The sequence below is a fragment of the Nomascus leucogenys genome, chromosome 8 (genome assembly GCF_006542625.1).
Source record: "Nomascus leucogenys isolate Asia chromosome 8, Asia_NLE_v1, whole genome shotgun sequence".
NCBI classification, from domain to species: Eukaryota; Metazoa; Chordata; class Mammalia; order Primates; family Hylobatidae; genus Nomascus; species Nomascus leucogenys.
In genome coordinates this window covers 52,423,266-52,437,645 of record NC_044388.1, presented here as the reverse complement: position 1 = coordinate 52,437,645, position 14,380 = coordinate 52,423,266, and the positions used below count along the sequence as shown (strand labels likewise).

Here is a 14,380-nt window from a genome sequence, read left to right as displayed (position 1 = left end):
ATTGCTTGAACCCAGGAGGTGGAGGTTGCAGTGAGCCAACATTGCCCATAGCCTGGGCAACAGAGCAAAACTCCATCTCAAAAAAAAAAAAAGCCTTTCCCCCCCGTAACCCCACACACAAAGACAGCCACTAAATTTTTGGGTGTCATCCCTGCAAATGAGATGGAATATTTGAGTTAGGGATGAGTGAATTAATGGATAATTCAAATAAATGCAGAAGAGAACAACTGTAGCTTTTTCAGCTTTAGTAGCTTAAGGTTCAAAGTTTTCTTAGAGGCAGGGGTCAGACAGCATGCTTAGTTTTTAATTTCAAAGAATTTTCTAGAATCATATAGCACAGCAATAGAAAACAAACGTAATTGGTTTGTCTCCCTTAGCATAATGAAATTTTACCTGTATCCCATACAATCAGTCCCATTAATCCAAAGTGGTATAATATCCCTCTCATAAAAGTATATACCAAAGTGGACTTACATTTTCACTAAATTCCAACTTGCAATGACCTGTTTCCCACAAACCATCTTTAATTCTTACAATTCCTTCTAACTTGTGTACTGAACCTTTTTGACAAGCCCTCTGTGTCCATTTTCATTTCTACTTTCCTTAGCTACCTGGATTCTTTCCCTCACCCCCAGGGTCATGATGTAATTTTTATTTGTAAAACCTTCAGAAAGGACATGGCTGTTTGCTCACCGCTGTATCCTGGCAGGTAGTACTTGGCTACCAATTGTCACGCATGACATAGTGGTTACAAGCACTAGCTCTGTCACTAGGCTGTCTAAATTCGAACCTAGACTCTTGCCACTGAACACCTCTAACACCTTCAGCAGTTTCCTTAACCTCTCTTGCTTCACTTTTCTGATGGGTAAAGTGGGTAGACTGTCTTTATCCCATATAATCATGTGAGGGTTAAATGACTAGCAGCAAAAGTGCCTGGCATATGCAAGTATTCACAAAATACATTAGGGAAGTAAGAATGACACAGGAGGGCAGACCATCTCGAGAATGAACCTCCTTAGCACTAGTTAGGTGCAGGAATAATAATTCCCAACAATGTCCTGTTTCTTGCAGGGCATGTGCCAAGGCACAGGTTTGTGCAACAGACACAAACCCTTTCAGTGAGACTAGGAGTGGGAAGGGACATGGGGAGATGGGACTGAGACCAGAAGTGGCAAGTTTTGTAGGCATTAGAGATGTATCATCTCAAATTTATCCTGCAGACTGATGGGGGAAAAAGAACTGGTTCAAACAGGTGAAGTGGGACGCACTGTCTACATATGTAGTGGACAAAATTGGAGACATGAATACAAAATATTTGGCTATTTTTCATACTTGGTGGAAGTCAACATCCACCATCATCTTTAAATAAGAAAACATTTGGCAGTTTGTAACACATATAAATTCCGCTCAGGAAAACTTAGTTTGCTTATAAATACCCATGTTTAGCTCTCCAGTCATTGATGGTTCTCAGCTCACTGGATCTTCATGAGGTTGAATCTTTCTAATTAGAGAAAGTATGTGTGGCCGGGTGTGGTGGCTCACGCCTGTAATCCCAGCTATTTGGGAGGCTGAGGCAGGAGAATCACTTGAAGCCAGGAGGTGGAGGTTGCTGTGAGCTGAGATTGTGCCACTGCACTCCAGCCTGGCAACAGACGGAGTCCGTCTCAAAAAAAAGAAAAAAAGAAAGAAAAAAAGTATGTGTGAAAGGTCCTTAACCAATACATCCTGCATACTATTTTCCCTAAAATGTACCAGATACAATAACCTCATAGCCACTTTAGTTATGCAGTCTAACAAAATTATAACTGGGGCCTTTACATGAAGACTATCCAGAGCCAGTACCATTTGACCATTTCTTAGCCCGGAATCAACCATACTAGCTTCTACCTGCCACTCTGCGGTGGTTAGCTCCAATGGGGTGGGTGGGTGCATTCCACAAGGCCATTCTGCCTGCCTTTCTCCAATCCTACTTTGCATGCACTAAGATTCACACACTACACTGTGAATCTATTTTACTCACTGTTTTGAAAAGCCAAAAACAGTTCCTTAAAAGAAGAAAATAAAGAGTGGGTAGACTGAGGATAAGAGCCCAAGATTTGTCAAGCTATCATGTGGGCAATGAACCAATTTATTTTTATCGTTATAAAAACGAGAGATGGCTCATTACTTATCTGTTTCCATTACTAGGAAAACCAAAGCAGAAATGTATGTAACAGGAACATGAATATAATACACCCTTTGGTGTTCTGCACCTAATGCTTTGAAAATGTTTTGATGTTTGTGAGGAAAATCTGAACTCAACCAAAGAAAAAAACCAGGAGACAATATAATAAGAGGCATATTTTATTCAGTTTCCCAGTAAGTCAATCAGAAACATGCACTGCTAAAATGCAAGTTACAACTCAAATGTTACCATAAATAATTAGAGTATACACTGAGCATTTTCAGAAATCAGCTTCCATATCTTGATCACTAAATGGAAAGGTTCTTCAGAACAGTCCCTTACCCTATATACAGAAGGAGAAGAAAAATTAAGGATGCCATAATGACATCTATCAGAATAACTGGAAAACATTTTAATTTAGCATACATTATTGACATGTAAAAAACACAAATGAATTTGTCGTGAATATTTCTATAAGGAAGACATTCCATTAGGAGGAGAATGATAATTCATGTTGAATATATGCTGGAACTAGGATACTATTGAGAAACACATTTATGAAGCCCAATTGGTAAAGATGTCATTATAACTAAAGGAGGAAAATTACATATTTGAATATATGGCTTCTTTCCTATCTTCAACATTCAAAAGGGCCATTTCTTAACTACTTCGCCTAAATTTTATCATGTGTGATTCCTTTGTTTCATCTCAGAGATTTTATTTCTACCCATATAGCTAGAGTTCTGCTTACAAATGATAAAATACAGGTAAAGCATAAGAGGAATGCAAATATGGAACAAAACTGAGAACACTACATTTTACTTCCTCTACCACATACCATAAAACATTATATAAATATTTCATATTGAAAAAAAAGTCCTGAGTACTTATTTTTGTTAGGAATAAAGTGGTACTTAATAATGGCAAAACATTTCTATTATTTTAAAACAACATTTTGAGAAAGTAGAGTGAAATGAGATAGCTATCGGGGAATGAAGAAAACGGGATGTATTAATAACGATTTAAGGGTGAACAGAAGATGCTCCCCCTGCTTAAAACCTCGAAATTCCAACCGCATTTCTGATGACCTTCAAGAATAAAGTCTATCCAGAGTGTAAAAAATGTCTGCTTTCCAGATCTCAACTATTCTCCCAACCCTAGAAAAAACTGTACCATCTTTGAGAGCCATACCTAAGACTTCTATGAGCCCTCAAGTCTGACAATCACTTGATATCACTTTTGCCATAAAGTATAATAAAAGCAAAAAATTCATGGCAGATAGAATTTGAAAACTATACAGCCACTCTAAAAGATGAATGCAAATTTATTAAGGAGCATTCACTAAATAAATTCAATCTAGTAGGTCTTGCAGAGTTCCAAATTGCACCTCAGCAAAATTAGAGTGTAAGAAAATCATGTAACGTACATAAGACAGTTGATAGGGTTCCTTTCAAATAGGTAGTCTAGATATGCTAAATTGGGGAGTATAAAAAACCCACAGTATCATCTTTTCATTTCCCTTAAAAAAAAAAAATGGCTCTGAATATTTTGTCTACTTTAAGGCTGGAATACTGGTTAATAACGAGGTTTCTAAAGGGTGAGTTGGGGAATAGATACTAAAGGAGTTGAACAGTATTCTTAATATTCCAGTTTCTATTCTTTTGCATCTGCCTAAACCTGGAGACTACTTTTAGATATATGCTATTCTGGTGGTTGCTCTTTTTCTAAGAATCCTTAACATCCAATTTTGACAACCATGTGTTATGTGGAATCTCAGCATCCAACAGCCTTTTATATTACTAAAGTTGACCACTATTTTTATTTTAGGGGAGGAGGAACTGGGGGAGGGGAGAGGCAGGAAGTATGATAAAACAAGCACTTTACAGATGAGCACCACAATAGCAGTAATTCGAAATACCAAACACTCATAAAACCCAAATCATAATGCTGAAGACTAAAAAATTCGACACAAACTAAATGAAGGATTGTTTTTTAATAAATCTTTTATAGGACAGAAACCTTAGCTCATGTCTTCTGGTTGTCATCATCTTCCACTGAGCTGCACCTAAAACACAAAGAACAAGTAACAAGCAACTTTGTTTTTTAAAGAACAGGTAATAGTTTTGAAGGTATAAGATGAACTGTTTCTAGTGGAACTTACTTAAAAAATTATATAAAATGAAGCCATAAACATTACCAGAAGCATCAAATTGTCAACTACTTTGGGTGAAAATAACTACAGAAGACTTGAATATGCAGCATATTATCACCGAAATAAATAATGGTGGGAAAATCACTACCCATTTCATTAAGGTAGAATAGCTGCACCTGTGACGCCTTATTTAAAAGGCTTCACTCTACCTGAAGATGAAAATCACCTTGTATTTATTTTAGTAAGTCTAAACCGTGAAGAGACGGGGTGTAGGTTCAGAGGTGGCTTATTATATCATCTATCACCTTCCTGGCTGTAGTTCATTTCATGTCTTTAAATGGAGCAAAACCCACCAGAAGAATCAATGCTGCTATTCTGATTTTCCATTCTTGAATGCACCAAAATGTGCATGCTTGTTGTAATTAGGTGCCTGGGTGAATAAAAAAATCCCATTTACAATTTAAAAATATTATTTAAACCCCTAAAATCTGATTATTTTCCATATTCCTCAGGGAGACAAGCATTAATTTTACCCCCCAAACAGCAAAGATTACATGTATTTCTGAAAAATTCTCTTCTACCATGTTAATAATACAAATTCCTTTGTGTTGCAAAACCAAGCTGATTTACACGATTTTGTCTTAAATTGTTGCTAAATGTTTATCTACACATGCTGTCAGAAATAACCTTGTTAAGAAGGTGAAGCTGGTGTCTCAGCAAATCAGACCCCTTGGAGAAGGCGTCGAATGGCCTGTGCCCCGTTTTCCTTTTTCTCTTTCCGCACCATCAAAAGGAAAAGTGAGAAAATAGCAGAAACATTAGTTAAATCCTGAATTATACCCCATAACCTACAGGAATAATCTCACTACACTGAAAGCTGACAATATTTGTAGGATTTTTTGAAATAATTAGGATCCTAATTATTAATAAACTGGTAATTTTGGCTAGGTTTACCTCTTTAACTAATAATACTTTCAATTAAAAACTTTCAGGAAAAAAAACAAAAGGTTGCTTTTAACTATTTATGGTTTACCTGACTTACCAGCACTGAAGACAAAAACTTTTAAAAATGGCTACAAATGCCTTGTTCACAAAAGACTTTATTATCTAGTGATGCATACTGAGAACATACAGAAATCTGCATGGCCCACTTCACATGCAGTAGAACAATCTTCACTTTACAATAAGTGAGTGTCAACTGTTTTATGCAATAGACAACACTTTAAAGTCACATTCTTAAAGAAAAGCTTCATTTACAAAAGAAATAAAAGGTAAAGAAGCAATTACCGCTTTTAAAAAGCAGCTGCTTTGTTCAAGAGTGGAAGGTTTATGCCTGTATTGAAAGACAACATGATCACAAATAATGAAAACAATGAACAAATGAAAAACACTTTTACCATAAAGCAGTACACTTTCAAAATGACATACAAATAGTTAAAAATTTCATTACGTTGTCTAGCCTTTAAATATGAGGACTTTCAGAATCAGGCCTCAACATTTGTAATTAGTAAATGAAAACTACGCATAGTTTCTATGTCACTAGGAACTATATTTAACAAAATGTATATAAAGTCTATAGCAAGTTGATTTAAAAAAAGTAAAGTTAATAAGAAACAGTACACTGAAGGCGCTCTATCCATCAAGCGCGTTCTCTTCCAATTTTAAATGTGATGAACAAACAGAAATTGTAACTATGCCACAGTTGCAATGCCAAAAAATAAAACAAGATCAGTTATCACACATGCAGGGAATTCTGCCACAAAGCTAACATCCCTCATTTGTCAGTTGTTCCAATAAAATAACATCTTAAAACACCAGAGATGTTGATGGTTTAGCTTACCTTCAGTGTACTGAATGCTGCACACAACCTGCTTTAAAAGGAGACCATCCCTGCAGGCAGGCTCAAGAAGGAACAGACCCCTTTCGGCACTGACTACACCAAGGGCATGCTGCTGTGGCCTGCACACACACACCTAGGAAAACGTGAATATAAACAGCATTTATGCTGGCCATTTTATCTCAAGACCAAAATGAAGCCAAAAGTCTGCTAAAAACAAATCAACCACCCAATATTACTACTCATTTTATAACAGATGCTTTTGTCTTTATGTGAACTGCAACCATATACATTAGCACTGTAATTTTGTGCAGTCTTGGCAATTTAAAACAGTTCTACAGTGAAATTTCACGTAAGACACAAAACAGATTAACTAACATTTCTAAAAGAAATATCACCCTTGGTGTTAATTCAAATATATCATGCTTCCTCAAATTTGCTGGAGAAATATTTATAAGTTTATATACATTAATAAACTGCTGTGAAATTTCTTCAGTCTTTGTATTTACTCAAACCCTTGGAGTTTCTTCATCTTGTTTAAATTTTTTCCTGGATGAAGGCATGCTGTAGGGCCTGGTTGATGCTAATTCGTTTAGCTGGGTCCAACATCAGAATCTGGTCCAACAAGTCCTTTAGCTGGTGTACTTTCTTACGTTGGTCTTCAGGAAGTCTCTGGCACCCAATCAAGTCAGCCAACAGGTCCTTAGTTGGATTAATGGTGCTCATAACAGTAACTTTCTCCTAAAAATAATTTTTAAAATGCGTATCTCTAAATAAGTTACTAAGCATATATAACTTAAATCAGATTGTTTTGGGGTCGATCAAAAATATTAAAAATATACATACATACAAAATATATATACGCAGTGCACATTTTGGGCAATGACAGACTGCATATATGACAGTGGTCCCTTAAGATTGGAATATCATATTTTTGCTCTCCCTTTTCTATGTTTAGATACACACATACACTTACCACTTGCAAAAGTGCCTACAGTATTCAGTCCACCAACTTACAGTTCAGGCCTAGAAGCAAAAGGCCATACTAGTTACCCTAGATGTGTGTGAGTGTATGCTGTGGTTATGTGATGCATGACTGTATCATCATCATCCATTCATTTAAAACTTTGCTGTGGTTTCCTCTATGCTCTACATCTTTTTAAAAGGTAACCAAAAAACTTAAATGAAAAAGTTGACGCCAACTCTGGGCCAGGCGCGGTGGCTCACACCTGTAATCCCAGCACTTTGGAAGCCCAAGATAGGTGGATCACTTGAGCTCAGGAATTCGAGACCAGCCTGGGCAACACTGCAAAACCCATCTCTACTAAAAATACAAAAATTATCCAGGCATGGTGGCACACAATTGTAATCCCAGCTACTCGGGAGGCTGAGGCATGAGAACTGCTTGAACCTGGGAGGCAGAGGTTGCAGTGAGCCAAGATCGTGCCACTGCACTTCACCCTGGGTGACAGGTGACAGAGCGAGACTCAGTCTCAAAAAAAAAAAAAAAAAAAAAGGGTCAACTCCAAGTTAGCAATGAAAATTAACAATAAGATAAGCATTAGCTGTCTGCACTGTACTTTCCCTACCCTGAAGTGGTAAGTGACAGACATGTAAATAAGTTAATACCATGAAGTGTTATTAAGTGCTCTGACAAAGACAGGGACATATGATATAATAATGGGACAAAAATAAGGAAATCATTACTTCAATCTGCGAGTTTTCGGAAGGCTCACACAGAATGTGTATTTCAGCTGAGGCTTGAAGATGATACATTTTTTAGGGGGTTGGGGGTGAGGAAGCACAGGAAATGACTAAGCTCAGGGAGGTCTGTTAGCAAAGGCACAAAGGTCCGAACCAGCACGCCTTCTGGCCAAATGTGGAAGGGTGGGGGTTCTGAGTGTACTGAAAAGACGTTTGAAAACTGAAGAAGGCAGTTGGATTTGTCATTTTGAGGAACTTAAATATTATTTCATAGGTAACAGGGAGCCAATAAAGGTTTTTAAGCAGGGACAGGAACATGATCAGATTTGTTTTCAGAAACATCACTCCAGCAGCAATAAGAAAGCTGGATGGGAAGCCAGACCAAGAAAGTAATCCAAAGATGTGACGAGGGCCTAAATATGACCTATAATAAAAAAATTAATTATGCTAGAAAAACATTTTAAAATCCCTCCATCTTTTCCATAGCCTGATGTGTTTTATTTAGGAATTGCTCGACAGCAAAAAGGAAATATTTACTTTTGTGTTTTTGTTTTTTTTTAATTCACCAGCTCCTAGTATGACTTAGTACTCAATTAATTAATAATAAAATAACTATTGAATGCTGCATTTAAAACACTTACCCTCTCCGTTACTTTATCAACTTCTATGTACATGAAGTTGAGATTTTGATCAAAATGCTGATCTTTGAACACACCTTTTCGAATCATCTACAAAACAAAACCAAACCTTGGGTTTTGAACTATTATGAAACAGTCTGACCTACTAACAATTAATATACAATAAGTCAAATAAGTATGTTATTTAGTCTCTGTAGGTTTGTTTGATCTCAGATTCCCTTGATCCCAGGAATTCAGTAACATCTTTGGAAAAGCAAATACCAACGCTGTACCTAAAACTACTTAATAACATGAAATTATATTTGTCCAGGCAGTGACTTAAAACAATTATAACATCAAATTGTGCTTTCAGTATTTAAAATTGGAGAGTCAATAAAGACTTTAAATTATTTCTTCCTAAAAATATTACAGAACTCAAGTTTTTTCTCCTTGGCAGTTAGGAAACCTAATGCCACTTTACTAATTATGTTCCAACAGCCCTAATATGATACAGGTCAGACTTCATTAAAACTAATACCAACATAGCTCATTTTTATGTAACTTATTCTAAAAAAAGTCCAACCTAATAGAATTTGGACAATATGTACAAATCAGCCTGGTCAACATAGTGAAACTCCACCTCTACAAAAAAATTATTAAATAAATTAGCTAGGTGTGGTGGCACATGCCTGTAGTCCCAGCTACATTGGAGACTGAGGCAGGAGAATTGCTTGAGCCCAGGGGTTCGGTTCGAGGCTGCAGTGAGCTATAATTGTACTCCAGTTGGGGACACAGAGCAAGATCCAGCCGCAAAAACAAAAACAAAAACAAAAACAAAACACACTTGAAAACCATACAGGCTTCTGACCTTTACGAAAAATGTGTAAATCTTTTAGAAATTCAGCATATAGGCTGAAATCTTAAAAAGCTAAGTTACGGCCAGGCGCAGTGGCTCACACCTATAGCTACTCGGGAGGCTGAGGCAGGAAAATGGCATGAACCCAGGAGGCGGAGCTTGCAGTAAGCTGAGATCGCGCCACGGCACTCCAGCCTGGGCGACAAAGCAAGACTCCGTCTCAAAAAAAAAAAAAAAGCTAAGTTATGGCCCTCAGATACTTTAATAAATGCTTACATTCCTGCTTCATGTTAAACAGAAACTAGCATTACAGCTGAAGTATCAGGGGTGAGTTAGAAAGATATTAACTTTCTAACCAAGAAACCAGGAAAGGTACCTTACTTCCTCAAATAACCTCCAATCTTTAATAAATTAATTAACATCAAGTTCCTCTTACAATATCTAATATTCACCTATTCATTCTGACCACTAAGCACGTTCTTGTATTTTACCTAATTCGATCTACATCTTTTTCCATTCTGTCTTCCAAACATTTTGAAACTTTTACCAATAAGGGTGTATCCCCAAAATATTCCTGCTCTCTGTCCATCATTGAAAAAGTTCACTTATCCTTAGCGCTTGGCTGATTAGAACCACTAATTTAAAACACCAGAAAAGGGAAAGACCCTAAGAAATCATGATAGCCATCTACCCACCTTTCTGAAATTTTTGTTTTATAGCTCACTAGTGGTGAGCAAGTGTCAGCAGTCTTGTCAGTTTATAAGAAACTAAGACCTTAAAGAAGCTCATGCTAATGTCTTACCTTATTTGGCATCTTTCCTTTGAGATCCATTGCAAGCTTCAGCATATGGTTATTGGTTTTGCCAGGGAATAAAATTTTCCCAGTATAGAGTTCGTATAAGGTGCAACCTACAGACCACATATCTATACCATAGTCATAGCTTTTACCTATAACTGAAAACAAAATCAAAGTTTTAATATATGAGGATAAAGAAAACTGACGACTATTAATTTTTATTTCCACTAATGAGGGGCTACCTTAGCTTGGACTGTAACCACAATCTTCATGCCTTAGTTTGACAATTAGTTTTGTGTTCTTTCCCACTAATTCTTAATAGAGACTCAAACTTAAAAACCTTAAAACATGGAGGTGTGGGGGAGGAACTTAAAGGGCAAAAGAAAATATGTATTTCTTCTCTCATTTCGCCTTTGGTGGAGGTGCTAATCAGCCCCAACCAAGGCAACAGGAAAAAACAAAGGTCCCATACAATCCATAAATGTGATAATCAGACCTTGAATAATCAAGAGCAGTCTTCTAAAGTCGAGGATTTTCCACAACTGTTTTGCTACTCTTGCCCGACATGATCAAGACTCCTGTCACAACTACCTTCATTCCACCTGAGGAGGATGAACTTGCTACGGTTCCCTTCCTCATGAATGAACTCGTGCAGCTGCTGAAGTGTGATGGAAAACAGTGCTTAGACATTAAGTATGCGGTTTCCACCACATATGATGGCCCAGGGCAAAGAACATTAAGAAACTTACTGATTTCAGGAGCACGATAAAATCTACTGACAAGATAAGGTGTTATGTCATTATCCGCAACATGTGAAGCCGACCCAAAATCGCAAAGCTTTAAAATAGTTTTGGATTCATTAACCTGCAAAACATTTTTTCAAGGGAATTTAATTCAAGCCAGGAATAATTAATACAAATAAATAAAAATTATTGGCTTTGAAAAGTTTTATTAATTCCAATACTGAGAACAAAGACACTCATTTAAAAATTCCTTTTCTATTTATTTTTAATTCAATTTCCTAACTATGAAAAGTTAATATGCAAATATTCATTACAATGGGTAAAAACTGTTTTCAGTGAGGAAATGGATACCACAAAGTATATTTAATTTTAACAACTGCATTTTTAAAAGGGTAGGGTACTGAGAGAAAAATCTAATTTCATGAAGCAAAGCATCTTCTAAAAAGACCCTGAATACCTGAATAAAGTCAAGTTTTATTACTAAGGAATCAGACTTAACTTTCAGTTGCCAGAGAATTACAGTGGCAATGAAAGTAGAAGGGTGATTCAGACTAAACTTGGACAAAAACAAAATATTCTTCATCCGAAGCTGCTATATCATCCCAAATTTAGCAATCACTTCAAGTCCAAAAAATATTAAATCCCTTAAATATAAAGAAGGTATTAGTCAAGAAAATGTTAAATATATCTGGCAAAACTGATAAACATGAACTCTGTATTAGTCATTTGTTTCTTTTTTCCTTTGTAAATACTTCAACATACACAGTAATAGTGACATCTGCTGAGAAAGGCTGGAGGTGCTCCCATGACTGCTGCCACTCATGAGTCAGAAGCATGTTCAGGATTAACAAGTGAAGATAATTCATATTCGAGTCCCTTCCCCCCTTCAAAAGAGACACACACAAATTCCGAGTTGGGACTTGAACTTGGCCTACTGCTCCCACCCCAAAGCAGCATAACACTTTAGCCTTAGGAGTCTCTATGGGGAGACTGGACTATTATAAATGATATCCAGAGTTAAGCTATTAATAGGAACAGAAATGATTATTTTTAACTCCCACATTGATTACTATTCTTTTCATCTTGGGAATCAGAAAAGCATCTTAAAATAGAAAAGTTATTTGAAAACTTTTTAAAGTATATGCGGAATTCAGCTACTTAAGCAGTTTCAATACCCACAGAAAATTTAAGAACCATTTTAAAATTAGAATCTATCAGTGGAACTCTTGGGCTGGCTAAAATGCCTTAAATCATAGCAGGGTATCCATACTCATATGCACTTCAGTTTGCTACACAACTTCTACTCCTGTCATGAGGAATGTGGTAATTAAACCACACTGACACCTGAAATGATGAGCTAAAGGCCTTGGATTTTCAGTAACAAAAATCAGCTCCGTCACTAAGGTCTATTTTTTCCTTCCCCAGGAAGAAGGGAAAACATTTCTTAAATGTATGTGAAAACCTATAATAGTTTAGAGTTAGGTTTTAAAAACAAGAGTTTCTTCTGTGACACTGGCAAATGTGTTATTCTTTAACCTCCACAATGGTTACAAAGACGCTCACTGTAAATGACCTTTTAAATTGTACATGTTTTGCATATTCTTTGACATGAACCATGTATTTCACAATTAAAAAACAAAAAATTGGCTCACGCTTACAATCCCAGCACTTTGGGAGGCCGAGGCGGGCAGATCACGAGGTTAGGAGAACAAGACCATCCTGGCCAACATGTGAACCCTCGTCTCTACTAAAATACAAAAATTAGCTGGGCGTGGTGGCGCCTGCCTGTAATCCCAGTTACTCGGGAGGCTGAGGCAGGAGAATTGCTTGAACCAGGGAGTTGGAGGTTGCAGTGAGCCGAGATCATGCCACTGCACTCCAGCCTGGTGACAGGGCAAGGCTCTGTCTCATAAAAAAAACTGAGGTAAAAATCAACTATGAAATTGGCCACACAAATTTACACTTCATTTTTAATGTACCTACCATTTCAATGAAATCACTCAGCTCCCCTAACTCCAAGTTACGTTAGATATACAATACAATAATAATTCAGACCAAACATAAAAATGGAATGTACCTCATTACTAATGTGGTTGTCTGGAAAGATTTTAAGATATTAACAAAAAAGAAAAAGAGAAATATGAATTAAATAGCTTAGTTATTGATTAAAAAAAAAACTCCTCAAACTTTAAAATGAGATCACCATTTTTTAAAGAATTTATTTTGGCCAAGCATGGTAGCTCACACCTATAATCCCAGCACTTTGGGAGGCTGCAGCAGGAGGATTGCTTGAGCCCAGGAGTTTGAGACCAGCCAAACCTCATCTCTAAAAAAATGTTTTTTTAATTAGGCAGTCATAGTGGCATGTGCCTGTGGGTAGTCCCAGTTACTGGTGAGGCGGAGGCAGGAGAACTGCTTGGGCTTAGGAGTTGGAGGTTACAGTGAGCCATTATGGCACCACTGCACTCTCGACTGAGTGACAGAACAAGACCTTGCCTCAAAACAAAACAAAACAAAAAACAAAAGAAAAAATCAAAAGTATTTACTTTGTTATAGCTCCAAGAGTTCCCAATAAAGAACACCTCACACACTTAGCTTTTAGCTTCAGGATCTCTCCTAGGCATCAACTGTAGGAGAGTTGACAAAGAGAACCCATTTTAAAAAAATGAAATGCAGAATGTTACTAGCAGATAAGCTGGAATTCTCCAAGTTGCGAACACGCCCCAAACTGAAGGCCACAAAACAGGGTGAAGTAATGGGGCCGGGGAGGGGAGGAGTGTGTGTGTGTGCATTAATCACATCACTATGATAATATGTATGTATTTCAAAATTTCAAAAACATATACATTGTGAAATCTGCATGTTACCACCAGAAGTCACTAGTCGAAGAGGATTAAGATTTCAAAAGGTGAGAACACATGGACACACAAGGGAACAATACACACTGGGGTCCGTCAGAGGCTGGAGGGTGAGAGGTGGGAGAGGATCAAGAAAAATGGGTACAAACCCTCCATGACACGAGTTTACCTATGTAACAAGCCTGCACATGTACCCCTGAACTTGAATGTTTAAAAATAAAATAAAATAAACTTCAAAAGCAATGCCTTTAAATATAATACCTAACCACAACTGAGCTTTATTGTGTTTGAGGCCCCAGGAGCCACAGCTTAGGGAGCTATAAAATTAGCAAACAGAAGAGTACGGACACTCCTTATTTCAAAACAGCAACATGTGCAGCACTTTTCTTTTTTTTTTTTTTTTTTTTGAGACGGAGTCTCGCTCTGTCGCCCAGGCTGGAGTGCAGTGGCGCGATCTCGGCTCACTGCAAGCTCCGCCTCCCGGGTTCACGCCATTCTCCTGCCTCAGCCTCTCCAAGTAGCTGGGACTACAGGCGCCCGCCACCACGCCCGGCTAATTTTTTGTATTTTTAGTAGAGACAGGGTTTCACCGTGGTCTCGATCTCCTGACCTCGTGATCCGCCTGCCTCGGCCTCCCAAAGTGCTGGGATTAC

At 37.4% G+C, this 14,380-nt stretch overlaps 1 protein-coding gene across 16 annotated transcripts in view; it reads right to left on the bottom strand.

The window, feature by feature from the left end:
- Positions 1 to 2,326: 2,326 nt before the first annotated feature.
- Positions 2,327 to 14,380, bottom strand: part of PRPF4B (pre-mRNA processing factor 4B) — a 44,034-nt gene continuing 31,980 nt past the window's right edge. The window contains exons 12-21 of one of the 16 annotated variants that reach the window (XR_004031351.1): positions 10,876 to 10,990; positions 10,133 to 10,284; positions 8,499 to 8,585; positions 6,621 to 6,894; positions 6,157 to 6,289; positions 5,604 to 5,649; positions 5,004 to 5,090; positions 4,670 to 4,746; positions 4,184 to 4,229; positions 2,327 to 2,507 (exon numbers count right to left, since the gene is read on the bottom strand). Coding sequence is in view for 1 of the 16 variants with exons in the window: in XM_012509059.2 (XP_012364513.1) it covers positions 6,691 to 6,894; positions 8,499 to 8,585; positions 10,133 to 10,284; positions 10,876 to 10,990 (558 nt within the window). In the remaining 15 variants the exon portion in view is untranslated. Of the gene's footprint in view, positions 6,895 to 8,498; positions 8,586 to 10,132; positions 10,285 to 10,622; positions 10,785 to 10,875; positions 10,991 to 14,380 lie in introns of all 16 variants that reach the window. The other 15 variants (XR_004031349.1, XR_004031347.1, XR_004031350.1 and 12 more) reach the window with 15 other exon arrangements.